This window comes from Camelus dromedarius, chromosome 6, assembly GCF_036321535.1.
Source record: "Camelus dromedarius isolate mCamDro1 chromosome 6, mCamDro1.pat, whole genome shotgun sequence".
Classification (NCBI taxonomy): domain Eukaryota; kingdom Metazoa; phylum Chordata; class Mammalia; order Artiodactyla; family Camelidae; genus Camelus; species Camelus dromedarius.
Window position 1 is genome coordinate 29,329,738 of NC_087441.1, and position 26,791 is coordinate 29,356,528.

The following is a 26,791-nucleotide window of genomic DNA, read 5'->3' on the forward strand; positions in this document are numbered from 1 at the left end:
TACATAAAGGATGCAGAACAATTAATGCAAGGCACCTAAAGGCTAAACTAGAGAAATCTTAATTTTCTCTCTGATATCACTGTGCCAGCAGATATGCACACTGAGCTCAATTAACTGTATCCAGTTCAAAGCAAAGTGTAATGCAGCTCTTCTCTGTACTAGGCTAAGTTAAGGAGTTAGATAAAAACTCATAAATACGACATGACTCCTAACATTACTTATTTATAAATCCTGAATTTACTCTCAGATAGAATCATACATATTCTTTGATACGCTCTTCTTCATGTAATCCAGTTTTTCTCTCAAAAATTTCTGATGTTCTTTCCTTCTGTATTTGGGCCTGAACTTACTAATTAATTCTACCATTAAAAATCCTAGAAATATATATGTAGAAAGATCATTTAAAGAAAAATGTTTGAGAGACTGTGCAACATCTTTTTAAATCAAGTATTTAATATATCTTTCTTTTCCTTTAAATTAATGGGAAAATACAAATTATAAAACAAGCTGTTTGAGATTAAAAAATACATTTCAAATTTTATTCTTCCTTCCCTTGCACAGAAATGAGGTTAACTATGAATCTTAATAGGCAAGAAGCAATGACTGAGTTAGAAAGATACTATAATAAAAACAGATGATCCTGCATTTTGATAATCAAATGCCAATTTATAGCCATAAAATAAAAAGCAGTATCTCAGCTTGGCATAAACAAACTAAAAGGAATGATCAAATATAATTTTCATTATAAAACAATATCTTGTCCTGTTTGGTCTTTCAGAGTATTTAGCTGGAAAATAGAATTTTGCTGTACAACCAACTCACTGCAAACCGATTTAAATATAATTATTTTCCAAGGAGACTTTAAAGTCCAAAATGGAAGTATTTTTTTGATGCCAACAAACAAAATCCCCAGTAACAATTCTGCCTTTCAAAATCGCAAAAATTCAAAAACATCTCTGGCCTTCTGTTTCTCTCTCATTCCTGTTCACCAATACTCTTTCTGTTCTTAAATTTCAATGAACATGATCATCAATACAAACATAAATTAATCAAATACTGTAAAATATATTATCTCACCACTTTGAAAGCTCTTGCAGGAGCAGGTAAAGAATTGGTTTCTTCTAAGTATTTATCCCAAGAAAAATGTTTCACATTTGGATAACCTAAGAGAGAAAGAAAACAGTAAATTCTATCAGGTTTATCCAAAATGACAGTGAGAACCACAGACTGACCTCATAAAATTATGAGATATTGTTATCGTTATAATGTAGAAAGTTACTTTTACATTACACAAAACTACTTTAACCTAATCACACATTTAGAACTCCTTATAATAAAAAAATTATTTTCATCTAGATCATGATTTCTCTATTAACTTTTAAATGAAAATTTAATGTATCCGTACATGTATAATCCGCATTCCCAGGTAAGGATAGTCTTACAATGCAAGATACGCACAAAGACACAAACATAAATACCATTTAGCAATTTTACTTTGACTAATCCAGGAAAATCTCATATATGTGTACAAAGACAATGTACCATTGTTTATAAATGTGAAAATGTAAAAACCAGTTAAATAACCATCAATATAGAAATGTGCAAAAAAAAAGTGTATAGTATATTGAAGCAGAAAGCATGAGGCAGGTTTATACAGACCGCTGTGTGAAATATTCCAGCAGATATATCATCATATTGTTAGGTCAAACAAACAAATAAGCTAAAACAAATCATGCAACAGTACTGATAGAATGTCTAAAAACAACTGTCCTTCCTCTGTTCCACCCCTTTTGTCTCCTCCAGGGTCCAAAATTCACTAGTAGGAAGTAATGGTGGCCCAGTAGGGTGGGAAATTGGCTACATAAAGGGAACAAAAAAAATGAGTAAATACACTGGAGATAACAGAAGTCAGCTCTCTTACTGACTAAAAAGAGCAGTATAAACATGTGAAGTGGAAAACTGGATTGAATTCAGTAGTGTTAGATGTGAACTGGAGCTAATGGTATAAATTCATGGTTTTCAAATCTATAAATGGATACAAAAATAAACATAAATATAAACTTCTACGTATTTACATAAATATGTCCTATGTCCACTGAGAGGATGGAAGCAGCAACAATTCAGCAGCAATGAGCACATCTTGTGTCCAGATCTTAGTTTCCTAATATCATTCTCTAAGAAGAGGAACTAAGGAGCTTGGGAGAAATGGTTGACCTCAGGGCTGGTCAGGGAAAGTACAAGATGAGCCTAGCTGTGCCAGAAAACAGAGACTTCTCAAAAAAATTATAAAAACATGTCAAAAGCACACAGAAAGCAGATTAAAAGGGCTCCCACTGGCCAAATCTGAGAAAATTTCAACATGAAAATAACGCTAGTAACAGATTATAACCTATTGATAACAATAGGAATGTGTATGGGTCCATGCTGATATAAATAAATTAACTGAATAAATGGGAAGATGAGAAAGCTATTCTTTGCAGAAAAATGTCCACTAATTATGTACACAGAATAATGGAATTAGAAAAATTACCATTTAGCAACTGTCAGAATAATAATTCATACTAGAAATATCAATAGATACTAAAACTAATGAGTGATACAGGGATCAAGTGCAAGATATTTATACAATTTCAAAGTATCTTCCCAAAACACTTATTAATTACAGAGGAAAAGTAACTACATTAGTGAAGAAGCCTGGTTACTACTGTCTTCATCAATTAGTGGTAAATATCAACCATTAGTGAGCCACATGAACATCACATGCCACCTGAGATGATGCAACTAGAACACAGCGCTGTTGCTATGATATTTCTGCCAGAAATTCAAAACCTGGGTCTAATTACCAGGAAGCACCAATCGTACCCAAATTAAGTAATATTCTACAAAATGACTAATCTGTTATCCTCAAACATATACAGGTCATGAAAACCCAGGAGAGCCTACTGGAAGAGAAATACAACTGACCGATATGTCTGATCCTTCTGCCATAAATGACATCGCTAGCACAACTGACAAACTTGAATGTGACAAACTTGAACAGATCTCTGGTTCAAGGGTATAGATGAGCTCCGTACTGTTCCTGCAACTTTTCCGTACGTTTGAAATTGTTTCAAAAAGTTTTAAAGAATAAATACACAAACGTTTCCATGTATGCAACATTTTACAACATAGTTTTAAGGCACACAGCTTACACAATTTAAATAATATTGCAGCCGACTGGGCATGCATGCATGTATGTGTATGCAGAGGCAAAAAGGTTCTTTTGAAAAGATACAATGACCAACTGTTAATCTATTCAGAGAGATAACAGTAGTTATCTCCAGTTTTATTCTCAACTTTTAAAAACAAGCATGTCTTAATGCATAATTTGGATAATTCAAAATAAAAATCATTTTAAGACACAAAGACTTTAATTTTGGAAAAAGAACAGTAGGTATGCTATGTGTTTAGAGAGAACAGGAACACAGGGCAGCCGGCAGGGCTGCTTGGGGTGGGGGTGGGGAGTGGCTGCAGAAGGGGGCTGACCCTGAAGTGGCAGCAGGAGTCAGGAAAGCAGCTGCTTAGGGAGGTGGGTGACTAAGGTCCCTTCTTTTCAGACAGGAGATCCAAGAACAAGCCAGGAATCTGGCCTTAAAGAAAAGGGACCGGAGCAAGAGCATCTTTTTTGCCATGGAGCCAGAGTAGAGCAACAGCACAGGCCTTGCAAACCAGTCTTATTATTTGGCAGATTTGGTTTTTGTTCCCCCCCACTGTTTTTGTTGGTGTGGCAAAATAAATATCACATAAAATTTACCATTTTAACTATTTTTAGGTGTTACAGTTAGTGCCATAAAGAATATTCACACTGTTGTGTGTCTGGCACTTTTTAACATGCAATTTTGTATTTTTAAAATCTGTCAAAAAGCTGTGTACTTTCTCTTCTACTGAATTATAAAAGTCCATGAAAGGAGACGGAAGACTTGGTGATTTGCCTCACATCAGAAGTCAGCAGCAAGGCCTCACACCACCCCTCCCAGGGTACCTAACCCAGTGCTGTGAAGGAGGCTCTGTTCACAGTCCTGATTGCTTACCAGATCCCTGATGTCCAAAAAGATGATAAGGGGGGAAAAAGATCAATATCAAGTTGGGAAATCCAAAAGAATCCTCACAGCAGTTCAGATGGTGACGGTGGCAATGATTACTCACTAGCTTCTAATATTATGTGAGCCACAGGATACAGGGGGCTGAACAGGAGAAATCTTCCAGGCGGCACCATATGTGGGCCACCAAACCATTAATACCTTATTTTAATGCTTCATGATTTATGTAAATGCCCTTTCATTTTCCAAAGATCTCTGTAAATCAGTAAAGGACAGGAGCTTTTGTTCCTGAACACAGGAGAAAACTCAGAAAGTAGAAGGGACTAGCCGTACCCATCAAAGGAGGGGTTGGTCCTCTGAGTGAGAAAATGATCAGGCACTAACCGAGATGCAGTACCAAGGAACTGAGGACAAGCCTAAAAATGAAACCAGCTATCAGAATGGAATGAGACAAGTACTTGATGCTCCAAGCTGAGTCTTTGCTGCTTCCGTGCCACAGGCAACATCCATACAATAGCTTCTTTTTACAACAAACCAAGGAGGCACCCTTTCCCTGTGATGAAGGCAGTCTTCACCACTCACAGGAGCATCCCAAGAAGCCACCTACAGCGCGGTGATGCTTTGTGTTAGCTGACGGCTCTGTCATTTTGTATCAGCAGTAGCCACGGTGAGTAAAATAGTGACATGCTCAAAAACACACAGTCTTATGATAAAGCCACAGAATCTGTTCTTTAGCATATGAAAATAACTCGAATTGACATAAAACAAGGAGACTATTTATCAGCAGTTATATACTGTTTCCTGTCAAACAGAGTGAAAAAATTGAGAAGCCTCCATGGCCAGAGGCAGGGACAGCTGAAGTCCCTGAAAACTTCAGGGAATAGGTGCATAAAGGTGCAAAATCTGTTTTGGAACCAAGGATCGCAACAGAAAAAAAGGAAAAGTCAGTGTGTGAGTTCTGATCTAGGAGGGAAAAAAAAGAAAATCTAAAGCCTCAAGTTCTCACCAAAATGTGAACATTGTACTTTTGCCAGAACTGATCGTGACTTGACGTGTGGGTCAAGGCTCTATCTACCAGTGCCGTCTCCTGTGTTCAATTCTCTATACTTGTCAAAGCCTTAGATAATTCACAACTATGGTTAGACAATATACGAAATGTATATTAATATAACGTTTAGAAATGAATCTTAACTTGATACATGAAACATCTTTTAAAAAACAGAACTTCTTATTTTTCCCAAAGGAGATATCTGTGACTCTGTTATGGACTAAGCCAATGTTCATATACGTTCAGGTGTATTAGGGACCAGCAAACTGCCACCTGCAGGCAGGCCTTTTACAGGTGAACGTTTACTACAACATACCTATGCTCATTTGTTTACGTATCATCTATGGCTGCTTTTGTGCTAAAACTGAATCATGTAGTTGTGACAGACTGCGTGGCTTCCAAAGCCAAAAGTAATGACTATCCGGCCCTCTGCGGAAAACGTCTGCCGCCAACCGATGTACGTGAATAACATTAGACACAAACCTGGAGGAGTAATAAGGGCTCTTCTGTGTTCTTTGCACCAACCAACTGGATGTATGTGTGGACTAGACGCTTCACACCTGCAGGTTACATAGATTGAAAAGTTGTAAGTGTCAGGATAAATTCTCAAGTACTAGTAAGAGAAAAACCTTACAGAGCTCTATTTTATTTTTACAATCTATCTAATTTGAAAAAAAAAAATCTGTAAAACCAAAGGAACTTTCATTCTTCCAATATATTAATACTGAGCAGATTTTTATCAGAAAAATATCATGCAAACTTGACACCACAGGCAAACAGTTTTGGTTCTCACACAAATTTTGTTATATTCTACAACTTCAAATATAGCCAAAAGTCAAAATTATGTCATTAAAATTCAGAATTTCCATTTACAAAAATCATTTGGAAAAGTAAACAAATGTACATCGATATCATACACACAGGCAAGCTAAAATTATTTCCATATTTCTAAGGACAAATGTGCAAAAGCAGGAAGCTCAATCGCTCTCAAAAAACAAACACGCTATTTCTATCACCCATTAGAATGGCAGAGATCAGGTATTAGACGGTGCACTTTTCCCTCACCTTTTCTCCTCTTTGTCATCTTTACTTCAGTCAGGCATATATTTTTCCAAGGCCTCTTTATCAACAGGCACATTGCTCCTAACCAAACTTGTTCCACACAGTCCTCATCTCAACGCGCAACATGCTTCATTCATTCACCCGCTCACTCAATAGTGAGTGTTTATGGTGTGCCAGACACTGGGGTAGGCACTGAAGCTACAGTAGCAAATAAAACATATACCAAGTTTCTGCTTTCCTGGAGCTTACAGTATAGCGGAAAGAGAGGAAATAAATTTAGCAAACAAAATATATGTTCTGGTGGCCCATTGCTATGCAGACAAAGAACTGGGGTAAAGAAGTAGAGAGTAACAGTACACCAGTGGAAAGGTACTCCTTCGTAAGACACAGTCCAGGTGACCTCTCAAATAAGGTGACATCTGAAGGAGGTGAAGAATGAGAGAACTGAGCCACTCAAATATATAAAGGAAAGCCATTCAATGCAGAGGGAACAGCAAACAGAGGCCAGGAGGGGGCAGTGCAGCAGGACTGGATCAGGAATAGACTGAGAGAAGCAGCGAACAGGAAATAACACCAGGAGGGGCCACCCGGCCATAGTGAGGCCTTGGGATCCCACTCAGGGTAAAGTGATGTTTGCTAGAACACCATGTGAAAGGTTTTAGGCAGAGGAGTGGCATAATCTGATTTACGTTTTCAAGTCATTATTCTGACTGCTCTGCAGACAATAAGCCACACTGGGAAGAAGAGAAGAGGCTGCTGGATGCCTCTGTAAGAGCTGATGATGGGGGCCTGGACCAGAGTGCTGGTGGTGACGACAACAGGAAGTGATCATGTTTCTAGGTCTACATTTTAAAGGAAGAACCCACCGGAAGCTGACACAGAGTGTGAGTGAAGTGAAGCCCAGGACATTCCGAGCAGGTGCAGTTCCGGTTCCCTGAGACAGGACGACTGCAAGCCCAGCCTGACGGTCCCAACAGTGAATGAAGAGTTCTGTTAGTAACATGTGTTTCACAAACAGGTAAAGTCAAGTAGGTAATAAACATGAAAAGCTAGATGGAGTTCAAAGGCAACATCAAGGCTAAAAATACACATCTGGGAGTCATCAGCGTTTGGGGTGGTCTTTACAGCCATGAGCAGAGATGAGAGCATCCAGAAAATGAGCATGGAGAACAGAAGAGGGGGGAGGCAGAGAAGTCCAAGAAGGAATGACTAGCAAAGTAAAAGAGGGAAAGAAAGAAGTCAACAGGTCTACTTCAGGTTTAGAATTATTTCAAAATAAAACTTTTTTTTTTTAAAGATGGGAAATATTACTTCATTTATTCAAGAAATACATGCCGAGTGACCACCATGCTCAGGGTACTGCTCTAGGTGCAAGGGCTACAACAGAGATCAAAACAAACAAAAATCCCATCTCCCGCTTGGGTACTGGTCTGAATAATTCAACAGAGGGATGACCTACCGACGCAGAAGAGAAGAGAGCTGACTGAGTGAAAGAGAAGGGAGTCCTGAATATGAGAGAGGGGACGTGCCCACAGTTCCAGAGAAGCTGCGGGCTGCGGGCAGAGGGCAGGAAGGTGGGGACACGAGAGGTGGGGAGCATGCGGGCCTCTCTTCCGAACGGGTCTTTTTTCTCAGTGATACAGGAAGCAAGGTGATAAGCTGAGAGGCAGACTAGGAAAGGGGATGTGAAAGATTAGAGAAGAAACAAAAGGGGAAGTGAAATTAAGTGGAAAAATGGACAAGGACATGCAGCAGAATGATGGGGCAAGACTCAGGGCCCCTTGAGGTCAGCAGTCATGAATGTGAAGTTAGACCGGTCAGCACGCCGTGTCTCTCTCCAGTTACAGCAAACTGCTCAGGCAGAAGTAGACAGAAAGACAGATTCAACCAGAACTGGGACTTTGCCAGGCAAACACAATATAAGAAAGCAGAGGCTATGGTTACAGGGGAGCAGTTACAACAGTATTACAAATACAGGCATCTGGAGGCATATCACCAAATCTTAAAAAAAAAAAAAGTTGGTAGAACATTCCCCATCTGTGTTCTCGGAGATGAAAGGTATAATGAAGTGAAAAAAAAAAAAAAAAAAAAAGTCAGGACCGCAAGGTCAATTATTTCAGAAAAATACTCCATCTCCCTCTTAGAGATTTACAAAATACGTCATTAGCATGTTAAAGCCTGTGAAGTTACCCGCCACCAGGCACACCTCGCTTCATTTCACTCTGCCTTCTGGTGCTTTGCGGATACCACGATTTTTTGTTTACAAATGAAAGGTTTCAGTTTCAAATTGCTTAACCTGGCCTTCCCTGAAGATATTTTACCAGGAAACGCCGCCTTGGCAGGCAACCCATTAACGCCACGATGAACACTGGTGGTTCAGAGAACAGAGTTTGGGAAATGGTCTAAGGGATGCCAAGCAGTCCAGTCTTGCTCCGTTTATCCGACCTGTTGAATCAATCCTGAACGATCAGGAAATCTCAACGTAGCATTCAAGATGGGAAACCAGAAGGCAGAAAGCCAGGACGGTAACAGTGGCTGGAGTTCCTGGCATATAAAAAAGTCTTACGAGTAGTGAAAAACAGAGAACCTTCTAAGAAATGTTCTAGGTGAACTAACATCTAGGCACCACTTTCCAAGTCAGCCTTTCCAAGTCAGCAGCTCTGGACAGTAATACAAGGTGAGCTGATGGAACCCCAATTTGATGCTGATTTTTCTCAAAATCATTTCAGTAGAAAATACCTTTAAACTTACAGTTAAAAACTTCTTCCTTTCTTCATTTATCTTCTACATACCCACCCCAACACTATTATTTTTCTTAATCTATACAGGGTTACATACGTACACGTATGTCATCATTTTAGAAATGTGAAAGAAGACACAGCACTGCAGGTCAACGCCGCCAAGCTCACGCAGCAACTGGTACACTTCTTACACTACGCACGTCCATAAAAGATGTTTTAATACCCAATTCCTTCAGAAACATTCTGCTATAAACTGTGTAAGGAAGGTTGTGGATATTCTTTCCTTGACAATCATTGGGTTATGGATTATCACTAATGATGCATTGCTTTTATTTTAGGGAAATTTCCATTTTATTTTAGGGAAAGCTGTTAACTGACATAGGGCTCATTAAAAATAAAAAAAAAATAACAAGTATAAAACATTTAATTTTTTTCTTCCCAATATGGTACAACTATCAAGTACTTCTAATTATCTGTCAGGCTTCTGGTGATTAAAGTAAGAGCATGAGACATTACTAACTCTTTTGATTTTATTGGATTTCTCTATAAATTGTAAGTAAAGAAAATACTGTACTATATTTTGGCCACCCATTCTTATAATACCTGAATCTTACATAAGGTTTTAATATTCTTTAAATATTGGTCAAAGTCCCCATGTAAAATAAACAAGGAAGCCATCTCAGTAAGAAAATAAAAGCAGCCCTAAAAATCTAGTTTACTTATACCCCCCGGATAAACAGACAACACTTCGTTCAGAAGCTGGAAGGCTGTGAAGTCCTCGTCACTAATGAAACACAAGTCATCTCTTAGTCCCATCTAGTGTTCAGACGCAGAAATGTAACCGAGGAGAAATACAATGAAGAACTAATAGTGAGGTTTGACAGATGGTTGATGGCTATGCCTTTCCTTTCTTCCTTCTGGGTTTTTATGGGTATCATCAAAAGAATTCCATTTCAAAAAAAAATTTTTAAGTCCATTTCACCAGGCAGTGCAAATTATTCATGAAGGCAGCTAAGAATCTAATCAGATCTAGACTGGTCAGTGATAACAGAAATAATGATTCATGAAAAATCCATGTTTGGAATAGAAAGTGAGTAGACATTAAGATCCTCATTTTATGGAAACGCTGAGAGGTTAAGTGGCTTCACCAAGCCCTCAGGTCGAAATGAAAGGGATTCTGGCATACACTGGGCTCCCCAGATCCTGGCAGAGAGTCAAACAAGAACATTTCAAGATGCTTACTTCAGGGAAACATCAGTCTTAATTTCAGGCAATAATGGCTTAGAATATTTGAAGAAATACAGCACATTGGCCTTTCCCACTCCCTGAGTCCAGAGCATGATGGCTGTCAGTTTATCCCGCGTGCCCACGTTCCCGGCTCCCACTATGTGCTAGGTCTTCAGGGCCTCCATCACTCTGTGTTTTATGACTAAACCCCAAACCTCATCCTGCTGAGCCATCTGGTTCTCCCTGTCATCCCTAACTCATTTCCCACTCCGTTCCCCACGGTAGCTGTTTTCAATATTAGTAATTTGCTTCAGCTTAAAACCTGGTTTCCACGGACACAGGGACTACTAGGAAAAGATAAAGAAGGTGCCATCTCATTACTCTGGAATCCATTTTCCCTTCATGTCTTCATTTCCTCCAGGCTGAGAGAGAAGAGAGCTTATTTCTTTCCAAGGTGAGCCCCTCCCATGGGACCCGGTGTCCTCAACCATCCAGTCTCAGGTATCTCCAAGCTCTCCCTCCACTTGTCTCCTACCATCAGCCTAAAACCAAACTCAGAACTCTCTGTGTGCAAGAAACCCTCCTAAGGGGTTGACTCCCCACTGAGGCAATAATCCACTTTCACTTTCAGGGCCAAACATCTCTGCTCGATGTCCCCGACAGCCATCTCTTTAACCTTTTGCAAACTGAGTTCTGTTTCTAAAACTCTTATTTTAATCCTCACAACACCTTATGAGATAGGTATTATTAATCCTTTTTGCAAAGGGGGCAACTAAAGCTGAGAGGAGACAAGTCACTTACTGAACACACTGGCTGCCAAGCCTCAAACACGCCCTCGGCTGCTCCCTGGGCTTACACGTAAGAAGTGCTTTCCTTGGCCAGAAATATTCCACCCCAACATCTAAGGACTGATTCCGATCATTCTTCACAGTCCAGCTGAACTCCCATGTCCCTGGGAAGACCTCCCTAGGAACCCTCCAATGGGTCAGTCAGTCCTTCCTTCTGTGTGCCACTCCAGACAGCAAGCAGCTGGTTCTAACAATTAAGCACTAACCACCATCTACCCTGCAGTCAAGGCAGTGGTGGTGTGTTTCTCTCTGGCCCCAGACCCTGAGCCCCTCAAGACTGAAGCGCAGAGCTGGCTAAGTCCCTTTCATCTCTGTAACCCGTCACCACCACTGAGGACTGCTTCCCAAATTTGATGGACAATGACAAACCCATCAACTTTGACACTGCTCCAAGAAACTGACAACATGATGTAAGGTTTTCAACATTATTTTGGGGAAACACATAAAATTACTATTATTCTCAATGTATAAACGTAAAAGAGCCTCATTTCTTTATAAAAAAAAAAAAAAAGCCTGCAATGCACTTGGAAACAATCAGTAAAAGGTTCCAGCCCCTTGTTTGTTCTACTTCACTAACTCAGTGCTTCTCTTCTTCACAGATCTGTTTGATAATCTTTCACCCTGACTCACTGAGACATCAGACAAATTCAAAGACAGCTGAAGGGGCAACCTCACTCTACTCCACAGTCACCTAAGTCCTGTTGTCATGCCTTCCTGGTTCCCAAAAGACAACGTCATGTGAAAAAAACATTTCTTAAAAGTAAGATTCCTCCCCAGGGCCTGATGGAAGAGAGAAGGGGACTCCTCCTCACTGTGGAGCCCAGTCTTTCCCCGATGCCTGAGGGAAAGAGGCCCCGCACCGCCCTGGGAGGATGGTGACATCTTCACTGTGAGGGCTTTCCTTCCGCCATCTTTAAAGTTCTTCTTAGTTCCAACAGTCCATGATATTTAGGATTATTTCTAAGTCTAGTGGCTGTCAAGGGGATAGAATTAAATAGCTACCAACTATCAATAACAAACGCATGGAGAAAACCCAGAGGGAAACCAATTTTTATTCTAATACACATATACTATTTCCTTTCATTAAAAACTACTTCAGTCCTCCATGAAATGAAATCCAAGACAGTACTGCATTTTGGAAGAAGGAAATGTTTTATTGCAACTAAACATGCAGTACCACGTATGTGTGTGTATGTGTGTGTGTGCTTTCAAATTTCCACTAGGGTGAAAGAGATGAGATAACTATTCAATTCAATGGGGGGAAAATCTCATTTCCAAACTATTTTAAAATTGGGAAAGGCAGTCCAATTTGTAACCTCAATTACATACCTAAGTAAGTAATTTATGCAGATAAAAACCATCCAAAATTCAAAGATCAAAGAACATAATATTTAATAAGGCTGGAGAAATTCCAGTGCACTTAAGCAATTTTCAATGTGCCTTATTTAATTGCATACTGAGGAAGAAAACACACCATATTCTTTTTCTGACAATTAACAAAATATAATTTCATGTCAATAGTTAGAAGTATATCCTCAAAGTACATTCCATTCTAAATATAATTAGCTTGTGCTCATAACAGTGCAAAATCAGAGCTGAAAGAGATCAATTATTCCCCCTGCTCTTTCTAAAAGGTTCCCAAGATGCTTCCTATTCCCTAGGCATTTGGCATCAAAGGAAAATATAACAAATTCTTTTAGACTTCCTTATTATTTTTTTCCAGAAGAATGCTTGTAAAGAAAAACATCTTACGTCAAATAAGCAACTTCCACTTTTAAAATCCTGTAATATTTATAAGACCACAAAAACAACTGAAACCACCATTCGCCCATTTTATTTATTAAATCAGGCAAAAGTTTAAAAAAAAAAGTCTCCCTAAATGAATCAGAACTTTAAAACCAAGAAGCTCTCATTTCAACAAATTCTAACAACTGCTCTGAAGTATCATTTCTTAATGAAAGGACTGGATCCCAGTCATCATGTTGGTACTGCCATCATCATAGCACATGGAACACGTGAGAGAGAAACATGTTCCACCCAGGACAGACAGATGACAGTATTTCAAAGTTTACAGGTTTAAACGTTAAATAAAACAGAAACCATCAGTTTGCAGAAAACACAAAGAACAGAAGAACATGGTAGGATTCAATCAACAACTCCTGTGGGAGACTCAACAAGACAATCTGGTTTCCATAAGGATTAAAAACAACATTCCTCAATTAATATATTTGTATTCAGGAATTTTGAAGTTAAATCAGCTACTGGGCATGAAAATCTGAAAGGAAGATGAAAATATTTTCCTAAAAAAATGAGAGACACCCCAGATGAAGGGGAAGTGTGTGTATGTGCATGCACTCACACATGAGCATACATCAGTACTGTGGTGTGAACTGCACTTCCACAGGAGAAAGTCAACTAAAATACAAATCATGAAGAAGAATTAAAGGATGTTATTTAGAAAATACATGTCATGTGGAACAGATAAAAAGTCAAAAATCTGAAACGGGAAAGAGTGGGACAGAGCACTGTTACTTTTGTTGTAAGCTTTGCATTATTATTGTTTTTAAACCATGTACTTGAATAAACAATTAGAAAAAGCACATAGTAATGGAAAATGTCTCACCAATAGTCATAGCTCTCATCCCAGTTGTCAAAATGTACCAGGAAACGATTGTCCACCATATCTGTTACCGTAGCAACACAGATGAATGCAGGGTTCTTTTTGTCTACAGCTTCAAGCTTCATTCCAACTCGAAAGCCTGATGGGATCACTGTCTATGAAAATACAGATTTAATTAGAGATAAGTACACACTTAACAGCAAGGACCCACACCCTCTCTGAGCCTCAGCTTGAAGGCCTGGCATCCATCAGCGGTATTCACATAATTTAAAAATCATGGACTAGTCCTACAGCAGGGTGGCTTTCCAACAAGCAGCAGTAAGAAAAAGGCCCTGTTGCTACAGCCAACTGACTATCTGGACCTCAAAACTAGCACACGCGCAACCTCGCAAAGTTTAGCTAATGTCAACATGGGTCTTGGTACCTTAGTTAGATGACTGTACTAGTTAGGCACTGTATAGTTTACTTTCAGTTTCTCTTTTCCTTTATTACAGACTTAACAATGAAAACTGTTTCACACAAAATGTGCACTTAATCAAGTTAAAAATGTGTATGAGTCAGTACAAATTCCCTCCCACTTCTGAAAAGGTCTCTCAAAAGAGTACTCTACTGAAAGTAGGTCACCTTCCTATACAAAATGCTACAATTAGTACAGCTTTTATTCAACAATCCAGATATTATTCACAATAGCACCAAAAGAACTGGTTGCTAATACAGCCATTCAAAATAGTTTGTAATACAAGGAAATCCACAGATTATCAGCCATCTGGGGCCTGGAACTAAGACAATAAAAGTTCGGTTAAGATTGAGTGCTCCAGGTGCTGTAAAATGTAAACATTCCTTACCATCTCCTGTGAGGAAAGTTACCCTCCTCTCAGAAAAGGAGCTGGATGTCAGTTATGCCAGTCACAGCCCACTGCAAGTCATTTCTGCCCTTCTAAAAAACCCTTCTGTCCAGACTGAAGCATACAGACACTACTCTAATTACTTTGAGCAAAATGGATGCTATTCGTCTTTTGACTATAATGATACAGCTCTCATTACAAAAATGTGGACAGCCACATATCTGAATATGTTAGAATTAAGTCCTGTCTTAATCAAAGGATCAGGTACTACTGCTACACAGATACCATTACTATCTATTTTAAAGTCCTGAAATTATTTACCAGTGTTCTGACCTAAATATTTGAGTATTCTGAGGGAGGAATCTAGAAATAGAGAAACTAATTGCCTCTGAGATACCAAATACCTAGTCCACCAATTAAGTTTTGTGCTAGCAATGCAGAGGATTCAAGAGACGGTTCAAGGCCGTGAATCAATCCCTGACTGAACTCATCACCAAGAAGCAGACAAGGAGTGGGAAACTTGGAGCAGGGACAGCAGGAGGGCTGCTAAGTTTTCCACCTGGCTGACCTTCCTCCCTTGTCTGGACAGAGAAGGCCAACTGACAATGCAGTATCTGCATTTCAGCAGTTAAGCTATCTTTTCCTCTCAATTAAAATATTTAAAAATAATAACCTGGCTCGTTATCTCTATTAATTACCTAAACACACACACACCCTTCTTCAGTTCTCTTAATTCAACCTGGCTTATGATCAGTTTGATTAGAGAACATTTCAGCCATTAGACTGATGCCCTCAAAACACGCACCTAATATCATTTCCCAAATGGAGGCTATTTGGTTTTCTCCACTCCTGTATTAATTCCATTTGAAGGGAATCCCTAGTGCAACATGACTGCCTTTCTCCACACTCACTTACTGTCACCTGGCTTGTGAATTTGGAAGGAGGAACTGGTCACTCCTGTAAAAGTAAGCTGGCCTACAGGGCACACAACTCCCACCCGGCTCCTCCAGTGCCAAGCTCTGTCCCTGCAAGAGGGAAGTCTGTGCTGGTTCAGGGCTCCTGGGCTTGGGTGGTGGGATGGGAAGGACCCGTAACCCTCTTTAACTCTAGGGCTCAGAATCAAGAAGCTCAACTGTCAGCAGACAGAGCCCACGCATGTACTCCAACTGAGCCCTTTCCGGTTATAAAGATGAGATTTTTGGCTTTTCATCTGCTTGCTCTCTGTTCTTTACAATAAGATCAGAACTTGGGCAGGGAAGTAGACTGTAATGTGCTGGGCCTCCTCAGAGATGCCAACAGAAAGTGGGAATACAAGTCAAAAAGTAGAAAATAGGGGGAAGTATAGCTCAGTGGTAGAGCACGTGCTTAGCATGCACGAGGTCATGAGTTCTATCCCCAGTACCTCTATTAAGTTAAAAAATAATACATGAATAAACCTAAAAAACAAATTATTAAAAAAAAAGTAGAAAATACACACACATCCAGACTTTGCTTCTATTAATACTGCAAAATAGAGCCAGAAACTGGAGTGAAGAGTTAAATGATCATCTCTAGCATGCAAATCTAAATGGGGCTCCATTCATCTCACTATGTGAATCCCACTTGAACAGCACTCCTAAAACCGAGTGACGGGGGGAGGGTATAGCTCAGTAGTAGAGTGCCTGCCTATCATGCACAAGGTCCTGGGTTCAGTCCCCAGCACCTCCATTAAAAAAATAAATAAATAAAATAAATAAACAAACAAACAAACAAACTTAAAACCAAGTGCCAATAACAATAAAATTCCCAACTTAATTTTCTCTTATGCCCCTTAATTGTAAACTATACCTAGGTTTTAAACTACACTGCCTTTTATTATTTAATTTGAAAATGACAACCATGATATGGCTATAACACAGAAATTTATTCATGATGACTTTAAGATAATTTTAAAGTTTATTTAAGACAGGAGCACTCTATTTACCAAAGCAATACAATTTATTACAGTTTCTTGTTATCACTTGTAATTTATTCAATGAAACACTCAAAAACCCCTTCCTGTGAAAAGACAAGTATTTTGGATACACTTACTATATTCTGATTTTCAAACAGTGACTTGGGAGCAGCCTGAGCTTTGCATGTCTTAAGATACGTCTGCCAATTAAATTCTTCTTCTTTATAACCTAGGATAAGCATATAAAACAGACAGTAAAATATCAAAATATTTCATACTTAGCTTTCCATTCCTACTTTCATCTATAACTCCAACAGGCAAAATCAAGCAATCAAGTGACTTTTTAAATAGACAATATTTAATTCATAATTCGTAACTATGGATTTTTATACACAGGGTGTTTATTTCTAACAAATTGTATTATTTTTTCAATTCTGAATGAATGGTAATAATGAATGGATATAAAAAAATGTGTAAAGAAGCAAACACATATTGTACTCAGATGTACTTCTTTTTATTACCAGACCATTTCTACCAGTATTTTTAGGTGGAATTCCTCAGCAGCGAGCTGCAACAGTCAAATTTCTTGTTTTCCCCTCACCTATTCTATTTTGGGAAACTAACTTGCAGGAACAACTGGGAAGCTAGAAAAAAACAGTAATACAACAGATAAAAATTTTTGGCCTATCACACTACAGGTGTGACAATTCAAGATTTATGAAGCAAGCACGTTGGCCAGTTCCAATGATGGGAATGTCCTTGTCTTAATTTTCACAATTTCATGTTTCATGTCGTTAAATCAAACATTTCCTTCAAAAGGATATAAGTAAAGCATTTTACTTCATCCACGCCTGTGCTATCTTCTACTTCCATCCAAGTCCAGGAGGCGGCGTGAAAAGAAGAGCTGATAATTCACCATATATAAGAGACCAATTTATATAAAGGTTTATAGATTTTCTTTTTCACCCTTATCTTTTCTACGTGTTTTTGTTCAGTCCTCAGTCATCTGAAAATACCACTCTGCCATTAATTTTTCACTTAAAACCAAAGGATGGCTTGTCCATTAAAAACCAACAGCCCTGAAACAGGCCAAAAATATCAAACTAGTAACCTGATTCTTTGACATCAAGCAAGTAATAGTGAATGTAACAGCTGAAAAGGAAGGAAATGCAATTTATTAAATATGCTGGAGATGAACTGAGAAAGATGGTCTCTGTTATTCTTTAATCTTTTGTAAACATGAAACAGACAAAATCACTGACAGACCAATACAAAGCATTTAGTAATAAAAGAGTAACTGCTGTTAGTTCAACCTTCATCTTCACCAATTTTTAGTGTTCTCTACTCCTTTCCAGTCTCCTAAATATTAAGATCTCTAAGTTCAATATACAATTTCTTGAGTTTTTTTTATGTGCTGCAATATCAGTAGTTACATAAACAGGTTAGAACTAATTTTTCAAATCAAGTTTTTCAAGGATGTATGTACACAAACACATGTGTGTATAGAATAGAAATCCATACCTAAATTTGTTTGTAGTCAAAATTAAACATCATGCAATTGTTATTTTATATGCAAATAAGTACATGGACATAGTTTATTCTCTTAAGAAGGATCCTACTTTTTAAATTTCTTTCACTTTACGTATATGTATAACTGAATTGCTTTGCTGTCTATCTGAAACTAACACCGTAAATCATCAATAAAAAACAAAATTTAAAAAACTCTTCTACTTTAACCAAATACTACAAATAAGCCTAAATTGGGGCCTACCTGAATTTTCATAAAGTCTGAATTCTTAAAAATCCAAATTAAGATGTAAGAAAATAAGTGTTCTCAGAATATAAACTATGAAATTAAAAACTGACAATACCTTTTGGAGGATGGAGTTTATGGCCAGTTTTCTCACACCACCCAACTGGGTGAATATCCAGAGCATCTGCATTGACCCAGAAATCGTAACAATCAGAATATCCATCAAAGTGCAGCTTTATCCGGTATCCACAAACCTGAAACAGGTAAAGGAAGCTGATTAAAAAACGGCAACAACAAACCTAGAATGTCTGTGCACATGTGCAAAAATAAACTAACATGGATATCAAGTATGATATGATATAGATTATGTTCATCAAAGTACCCTCGCTAACAGCCACAAAGACAGTCGAACAAATGACAAAACCTAAAGGCAAGGGCCATTATGTTGGGAAGAGCTGAGGTGTGCTGGCATCATCCCCAGTTCCGTTCGGAGCACATGGATACAGGGTGAAGAACAATTCTCCCCTGTACACAAGTCCTCTCTTTGTTCCCTCTATTGCACAAGCACGTGCTGCCAGGAGAGCCGGCAGGGAAGCGGCCAGCCCAGCATGGGCACATGGCTCCTGCAGGGCCCCAGGGTGGAAGCCCTGCTGTGCACTGGCTCAACGCTGGCTCTCTGTCCTCTACAAAGCTCCGCACACGGTGACGTCCGGCCAGACCAAGGCCGGCACAGACATAGGGAGAATTCAACATATTCTCCTCTCCACCAGTAGCAGAGTTGGGAGGAAGAAAGAAAATCTAGAGAATCTGGATTCTAGGGACAACTCATTCTCTGGAAGTATGCCAAATGCTGAGGCCACATATCTGCCTAAATTAGGGCCCCCCCTGGGGAAGTTCTGAGTGAGAAGGTCACATGGGCTTATGGAGCTTCAGCTGGGTCACGCTCAGCCGTGGGCTCTCAGATAAAAGCTCAGCCTCTCAATCTCCTTTTCACTCAGCAAATGGCACCTTTTCCCATTATTAAAACCCTACAAGGGCTATTTCACTTGAGAACTAAAGATGAGGCAAAGCTTACCTCAGCCACAGTGAGGACACAGTACACAGACTGATGTTCAGGGTCCACGCCTTCTAATTTCATGCCAACTTTAAACCCATTTTTGTTATAGGGAAATGACTGATACTAAAATGAAAAATGAAACAGTTTTAGTGAGTGATCACCATTCTTAAATAAAGATTATATAACCAAATACACAAACAAAGCCTAAAAGTCCAAAAGAAAAGGGCCCCTGAGTCATCTCATGGAAAAATGGACAAAGACTATAAGCAGGTCACAGACAAGGAAGTTCAAATATCTTATATATTTGAAAAGACACTCAACCTCACCCGTAAAGGTCAGACAAAGTAAAATTACAGTAAAATAGATTTCATCTATCAGGTTGGTAAGAAACAGTAAGCTTGGTAACACTGCGTGGGTAAGGCTCTAGGGAAAGAGACACTTAACATCAGTAACAGGGATATAAACTCATATAAACTCTACCGATCTCATGATAGCTATTAAAAAAAAAAGAACATTCTCTTTGACTCAGCAATTCTAATGCCAGGAAATTATCCAACAGAGATACCCACACATGTGCAAAATGAGAGGTGTACAAGGTTATTCACTAAAACACTTAGCAAAAGATTCATAAATATATAAAACATATTCCACATATACATGTAGTATTCCATCTATATCTGTTTCATAATAACTCAAGCTGCTCCCTATTGACACATATATGTGTGTGTCATACTCATTATGTGTCACATACATAATGACACATATGTGACATGTATGTCAATCAATAGGGAGCAGCTTACTTTATTAGGGAACAAACACAAGACGGAATGCTATGCATTAGTATGAAAGACTGATGAGGGAAGTAAATGAACTGAGATGGCATAATCTCCAAAGTAAGTTAAAAAAGCAAAGCCCAAACCAGTTAGGTGACATACGTTATCAGCTGATTAAAGATAGGGAGGGGAGGATTCGTGTTCATATACGTCTTATATTCATACACAATTTTCTTACAGCACTTTCATATTCCCAATCACATGAATGTACTACTGATGCAGGTAATTAGCTACATTAAAACTTTTTTTAAAAGTGTAGAAAAAGTCTATTCTGAAAAGGACCAAAGTTGCAGAAAATAATTATACAGTTTAGTGTCAAATGCAATTACTATTATATTTAAATTAAATATTCTTAATGTAAATGTAATCATCCCAACATTTACTATTCACTACTTCTTAAAAATTCTGTGTTCATACATACATAACACGGTATTGACGGCAGATTCATTTCATACCATGATTAAATATAATTAAATAATTTAAACTAGGGGTCTGTAAACCAGTCTTTGTGTCAAATCCAGCCCACCACCTGTTTTTGTAAATAAAGTTTTTCTGGAATATGGCCATAGTTCATTCATTTATATACTGTCTTTGGCTGCTTTCACTGCAAGAACAGAGTTGATTTACAACTAAGACCACATGCCCCACGAAGTCTACAATATTTTCTATCTCTCTTTATGGAAAAGGTTTACTGACCCCTGGTTTAGCCCATGGACAGCAGCTCCTACTCAGAACTACTTTTACTGATTTTAAATCACTTATGACAAAATATTTTCATTATAGTTCATATAGTAAGCCATTTGTAGATGTTTTGTTGTGATATTATGTAAACCTCAGTAACTCATTTTTATTCTCCCAAAGCCATGATGTTGACATGACACTGCATGCCGGTTTTTCTTTATCTACTAGTTTTTCAGTAGTAGTAGAAGCATCCTTCTCAAAATAAATGCATGAAAGCCTGGTAAATGTTGAAAAGAGTGTGTGTGTGTGTGTGTGCCTGTGCATGTGGCAATAGGGGAGGTGTGTGTGCCTGTGCATGTGGCACTAGGGAAGGTGTACGCACATAAGGCCAGCTGCCCTGGGAGGTGACCCTCCACATATGAGAAACAATACGTTTGAGAGATTATCCCTAGTCACATTTCCTAAACAGACAGTAGGAACGGCAATACTAATTCCAGACCAGCTTTCCAGCCCCCGCTCTTACAGACAACGCCTTCTGGAAGGGCCCGTACCTCCTTGAACAGCTTCGCTGGCACTGCCACAGCTTTTTCCTCTTCCAGGTAGGATGCCCAGCACCAAGCTTTCTTTCCTTTTGGAGGCAAACCTGAAAGCCAAGGGAGACAAAAATGACAGGATGTCCAGATCTGAGAAAGCAGAGTGGTAGGTATACTGCGACTTCTCACTTCCCTAGCCACTCCCAGGCCTGGCTCGCCTCTTACTTCCATGGCTGGTATCTGCCAGTCTCTTTTCCTGGCTCCTCTTCCAAAGAAATGAGAGCTAAGAAGTGAACTATGTGTATATCCAGGGACAAGGGTAGAAGATAGAAGAACTTAGTGTAAATGAAGACGACGTAGTAGGAAGCCAAGATAGAACAGTATCATGGAAGCTACAGGAAGTGAGAGCTTCTGGACGCAGGAGGCTCAAAATGTTGTCCTAAGGGATCAAGAAGTTGAGGATCAAGAAAAGGCCAGAGTGCTAAGTGTTTGGGGACTGGCCGCTAATCCTGGAGAGGGGGAAAAAAATCAATGTATCAAGGGCCAGATCTCAAGCAGCAAAAGAACACGTAAGTGATAAATATCGAGGCAGCTCTTATCAACTTTATTTGGGATTAAGTTGACAAAAAATGAAAAATGAAAGAAAGAGTGTAACGACTTGACGGGCAGTAAAATTGGGGGGAAGGTATTTTAGGGGTGGGATCAGAACAGGCAGTGATGAAGCTCATGAAGGGGAAAACAGTGGAAGAACTCAAGTCGGGGAGAGACTGAAGGAGCAAGGTCACGGACCAGCCAGGGCCCTGGGAGTAGAACTGAAGGATAGAGGCAGAGTAACTGAAGATTATTTACTCCCTTTAATCTCCGTGACATAAAAATAGAAGGTCATCTCTGAAATGTAAAAGTTAGGCTGTCTGCTCACAGGTAGAAATATCTCAAAACTCTTTTTGAGGAATTAAGAGATGAATGAACGAAGAATGCAGCCCAGCCCTGAAGAGAAGCGCTGGGTTCGGGCCCCGTTTTGGAGGGACAATGTGGCTGGTGGGCTGGAAGTGGGGCTGTGCACGGTGCCATGAGCTAACAGGAAGGTCCCTGGGATACAGCCTAGTGCAGCACACAGAGGCGTCTATGGAGAGGACCCAAGGTCCATGACGAATAAGGCAGCCAGTTCATCCACCAAGTACTGAAGGGCAGGGCCCGAGGACGAGATTCCTCATGAGAATAAAGTGTTCCTTGAGGAACAAAGAAAGGAAAAACAGTGCCATGTCAGGAGGTTGTGATCGAGAAGAAACATTAAAAATCTATCATCTTAGGAAATGAACAAGAACAGAAGTTGTAGTAAAAGTGCTGAAGCAGAAGAAACCTACTTGATGGAAAAGTAAATAACGGAAAACAGTCTCAAGTTTGCCCTGACACTACTCAAAAGTTACTAATTTCCACTCTTCCCCCCCATCTACTTCTTATAAACTCTTTTATTGGCTCATTTAATCAAAGAAAACCGCCAAACAACACTTAACCTGCCAGAGTGTGCATGACAATTAAGACTAAAATGTCTACCTGGGTGAAACATGTTCGATTTCATAAAGCTGCAAGTAAAATCTTCCTCCCACCCGCTCACCCTGCTTTAACACGGCCGTATCACCTCGCCGTTTCCTTCGGGCCCTCTGGGAGCCCCTCAGGATTCTCCCATCTTGTTTGTTCTCCTACAAGAAGGAAGAAAAGTTTACAGGTTTTAAAAAGTTCATGAAACTGGCACCAATGAAAAGCTAGAGAGCTGTCAGAAAGCATCATTTTTTCTGTACGGTTCTTCAATTTCACTTCATAACTTTTACAGAAAGTAAGAATATAGGTCACTTGAGAACTGTGTTGCTTTTGGCCTGAGGTCCTCACAAAATAAGAACATTTCCAAGAATTACACGCTGTTAATAGTACAGATACTGCTCCCGCCTCCTTGAAACGCTTTTTTCTTCCAGCTCCTTGACCACTCTGTTCTGGTTTCCCTCGTACCTCACTGGCCCCTCTTTCTCAGCCCCCTTGCTGATGTCCTCCTGCAGTCCAGCCCCCTTCTCTTCTCTACTTCATCCCTCTCCCTAGATTTTAAAGATTACCTGTCTGCCAAACATCCCCAGTCTACGCACCTCCAGCCCTGACTGCCTCCCTGACTCCACATCCATGAATCCAGATGCCTACGTGGGCTCTTCACTTGGATGTCTAAAAAGCCATCTCAAACTCAGGACAGCCGAAGGCCTCCAGATTCCACGTTCCACTCTTGGCCTTCCCATTCTCACGAAATGGCACAACTGTTCAAGCCAAAAATCTAGGGGTTAGCCCTAGTTTTTTTCTTTCCCTCACGCCCCCTGACAACCCTACCTCTAGCATGTATCCCAAGTCCACTGACTTCGATCTCGCACAGCCCTCTAGCCCTCTGGTCTCTTGCAATGAACTTCTAACTGGTTTCCCTGATCCGAGTCTTCCTCTCACATGTCAAAGCCAGAGTGATCATTTTAAAACATTAATCATATCAAAGTATCCTCTTGCCTTCAGCTTTCCAGTGGCTTCCCATCACACTCAGAATAAAACGAAAACTCACTGCTCTGGTTTAACACAAAGCCCTGGACCACACAGACATCTTCAGCCTCATCTTACTCCACTCTCCCCTAATTCTCAAGGCTCAACTACCTTGTCTTCTTTACTTCTTTAAACAAAACATGCTATGCATATTCTTTTTTCTTTCTGTGTGTATTTTTTTAATTGAAGTATAGTCAGTTTACAATGTGGTGTCAATTTCTGGTGTACAGCACAATAATAAAATAATGCCATTTGCAGCAACATGGATGGCCCTGGAGAATGTCATTCTAAGTGAAGTAAGCCAGAAAGAAAAAGGAAAATACCATATGATATCACTCATATGTGAAATCTAAAAAAAAGAAAAGACAAATGAACTTATATACAAAACAGAAACAGACTCACAGACATCTGTCCTTACCTTACAGACTTCCCTGGCATTGCCCTGGGCGGCTCCTCACTCCTAACTTTACGTATCAAGCTCCTTCTTATTATTCAGATCACACTGTCCATGCCACCCCTCCTGATAACCCAACTTAGAGCAGTCAGATAATCTTACTGCCCTACTGTAATTCTCAGCATCGCGCTTATCACAGGCTGACATTTCCCATTTATTTTATTTACTATAAGTCCCCTTAACAAGAAGGTAAGGTCCCTGAGAAGAGAGAGACTCTGTCCTGCTACCTTATTCATCCCTGCACTCCCAGCTCCCAGAATGGTGACTAGCGAACAATCGCTGCTCAATATTGATCTTAAGGAGAATGCTTTGAGACCTCCAAGTTCTCTTTTCATAGAGCTACTAATACTTTACAGATGAGATATTTATTGTTTAATTAGCACATTCTGAATGAGTTTTCCCCAAATATACCACCTGACATTTATCTGCCATTTTCTACCTACTCACATGGTTTTATGAGACGTCTGCAATTGACCAAAATGAGATTGGCATTTTGCTGTCGAGAGGAATTTAAAATTCATGTGTGGAACTGAAGGTTCTGCTACTGCCTCTCTCACCCCAACAATGAAGTCCAGGACCTCCTACTTCTTCACCCTGAGGAAGGGGGACTTATTATTCCTATTCTGAGATGAGGACAGCAACTCGCAGAGAGGGCAGCTAGGTAACTTGCTGATGGTAAAACAGAGTCCCGGAACCAGCATTTGAACTCAGGTAACTGGCTCCACAGCCAGTGCCTTGGACCACGGCACTCCCGGCTTCAGAAGCAGCCCCGCGAGCACTAACCATCTCGTCATCTCGCTCTTCCTCCTCCTTGGAGTCGGCCTTCAGAGATAACTTTGGCTTTTTCTTCCGACTACACTTAGGATCTTCCTCCTCGTTGTCTTCTCCCACGTCCCTTTCCTCCTTCTGATCTCTGTTGTATTTATGAACGCAAAAGAATGTCAGGAAACAAAACCTATCAAATATCTACATGTTGATTATCAACGCAAACATTATTTTTTAAAAAGTATGTAACTCCTAGGAGAAATGTGTATATATAAAAATATCACAGATAAGAGACACTTCAAACCAATATCACGCATGACACTGTCAAGGTTGAGAGTGGAAATTAGCCTATATGTTAACTTACGTAATTAATTATTTATTAGAATCAGATAATTAATTATGTAATTTAAAAATGGGACCAGGCTACATGTGAAAAAGGTTCTAATAAGTTTTAAATTACTTGTCTTTCACAGCTGCCATCCATACTAATAAAAGAATCAACCACTGAGAGATATTCTAGTCTTCAGGGCAATTTTAAAGCTAAGTTCTAGCAATTATTAAGAATGCCAAGTCCAACTGAAAAAGGCCAAGTGTAACTTTGTAAAATATCAGTTGGCCAACAAAAACAGACGATTCCCAAGTCTGTGCTGATTAAAACACATGGGAAACTCCACTAAAACATAAATGTCAAGTCATTTATTTGTAGTAAACAATCATATGCAAGAAACACACTTTCTGGATGATAAGCTGACCTGGTCAGACAGTCCCCCACCACCATTGGTCACAGCTGTCTCGTAACCCTCAGTCTGTCCTGAGCTCAGCCACAACACAACTCACTACATTGCTCCCTGTGCCGTGGAGCTGCTTCCCAATCAGGAAAAGCTTTACTCCAGCTGTGGAGTTTTAGCTCACTCGCCTAAGAACCCCCAAATATAAACAAGTGTTTCCATAAGCACCAGTATCATTAAAATGTGTACAGAGCCCAAAGAAACCTAAATGCTCTCGGCTAGGGAGCAATCCACTTAATGTAAACAAAAGTCTAAAGAAGGGGGCAGAGACATGACTGGGGTCACCAGGTCCAATAATGGGTACAAGGTCCAAGGGCCCCTGGGGGAAAGTCTTCGGGGGTGGGGGGAGGCATCTTTCGGTGACAGATGTCAGAGAGCAAGCACAAAACCTCTGTATCCCCAAGCACCGTGATCTTGGACTCTCAAACTCATTTAACAGATGGGATGGGGGCAAAAACCTACTTGTCTTTGAGATGCCGTGCACAGTTCTGGCTGCAATAGTTTCCTGCAGAAAGACACTCGTCTCCGCTGCCGTACTGGCAGCAGTTCTCACAGAACTGAAGGCCTTCCACTTTCACCGGATCTTTCAACCTGAAAGGCATCCCAGTCTTCTCAGAAAAGACTAGAAGATGAGAAGAAGGAGACAAAAAAATATATATAAAAAATAAAAATAAAACTGTGACAACAAACACTTAAAATACACGTATATTTTTTCTTCTAATAATTTTGTTAGCAACACAATAAAAGAATGATGTTTGTTGAATGAATGATCAAACTACAGCGTTTGGTGGGGAGAAGAGGATGGGCCCCATTGGCATCACCCGAATTATTTACATAACAAAAACCACCCTGCAGAAAAGATAAGCAGAAGCTTGTCTGAGTAAAATGAAGACAATCTCACGGTCACTAAATTCAGAAGATGAAACCATCCATATATAGACTCTTATGCAGCGGTATCT

General features: G+C 39.7%; 1 protein-coding gene across 5 annotated transcripts in view; it reads right to left on the bottom strand.

Annotated features, from left to right (window-relative positions):
* L3MBTL3 (L3MBTL histone methyl-lysine binding protein 3) overlaps positions 1 to 26,791 on the bottom strand; it is a 108,677-nt gene that overhangs the window by 51,918 nt on the left and 29,968 nt on the right. For all 5 annotated transcript variants that reach the window (XM_031456309.2, XM_031456311.2, XM_031456308.2 and 2 more), the window contains 10 exons: positions 26,295 to 26,454; positions 25,063 to 25,192; positions 22,876 to 22,960; positions 21,279 to 21,370; positions 19,232 to 19,336; positions 18,275 to 18,410; positions 16,541 to 16,632; positions 13,629 to 13,780; positions 5,611 to 5,687; positions 1,078 to 1,163 (listed from right to left, as the gene is read on the bottom strand). In XM_031456309.2, the coding sequence (XP_031312169.2) occupies positions 1,078 to 1,163; positions 5,611 to 5,687; positions 13,629 to 13,780; positions 16,541 to 16,632; positions 18,275 to 18,410; positions 19,232 to 19,336; positions 21,279 to 21,370; positions 22,876 to 22,960; positions 25,063 to 25,192; positions 26,295 to 26,454 (1,115 nt within the window). The remainder of the gene's footprint in view (positions 1 to 1,077; positions 1,164 to 5,610; positions 5,688 to 13,628; positions 13,781 to 16,540; positions 16,633 to 18,274; positions 18,411 to 19,231; positions 19,337 to 21,278; positions 21,371 to 22,875; positions 22,961 to 25,062; positions 25,193 to 26,294; positions 26,455 to 26,791) is intronic.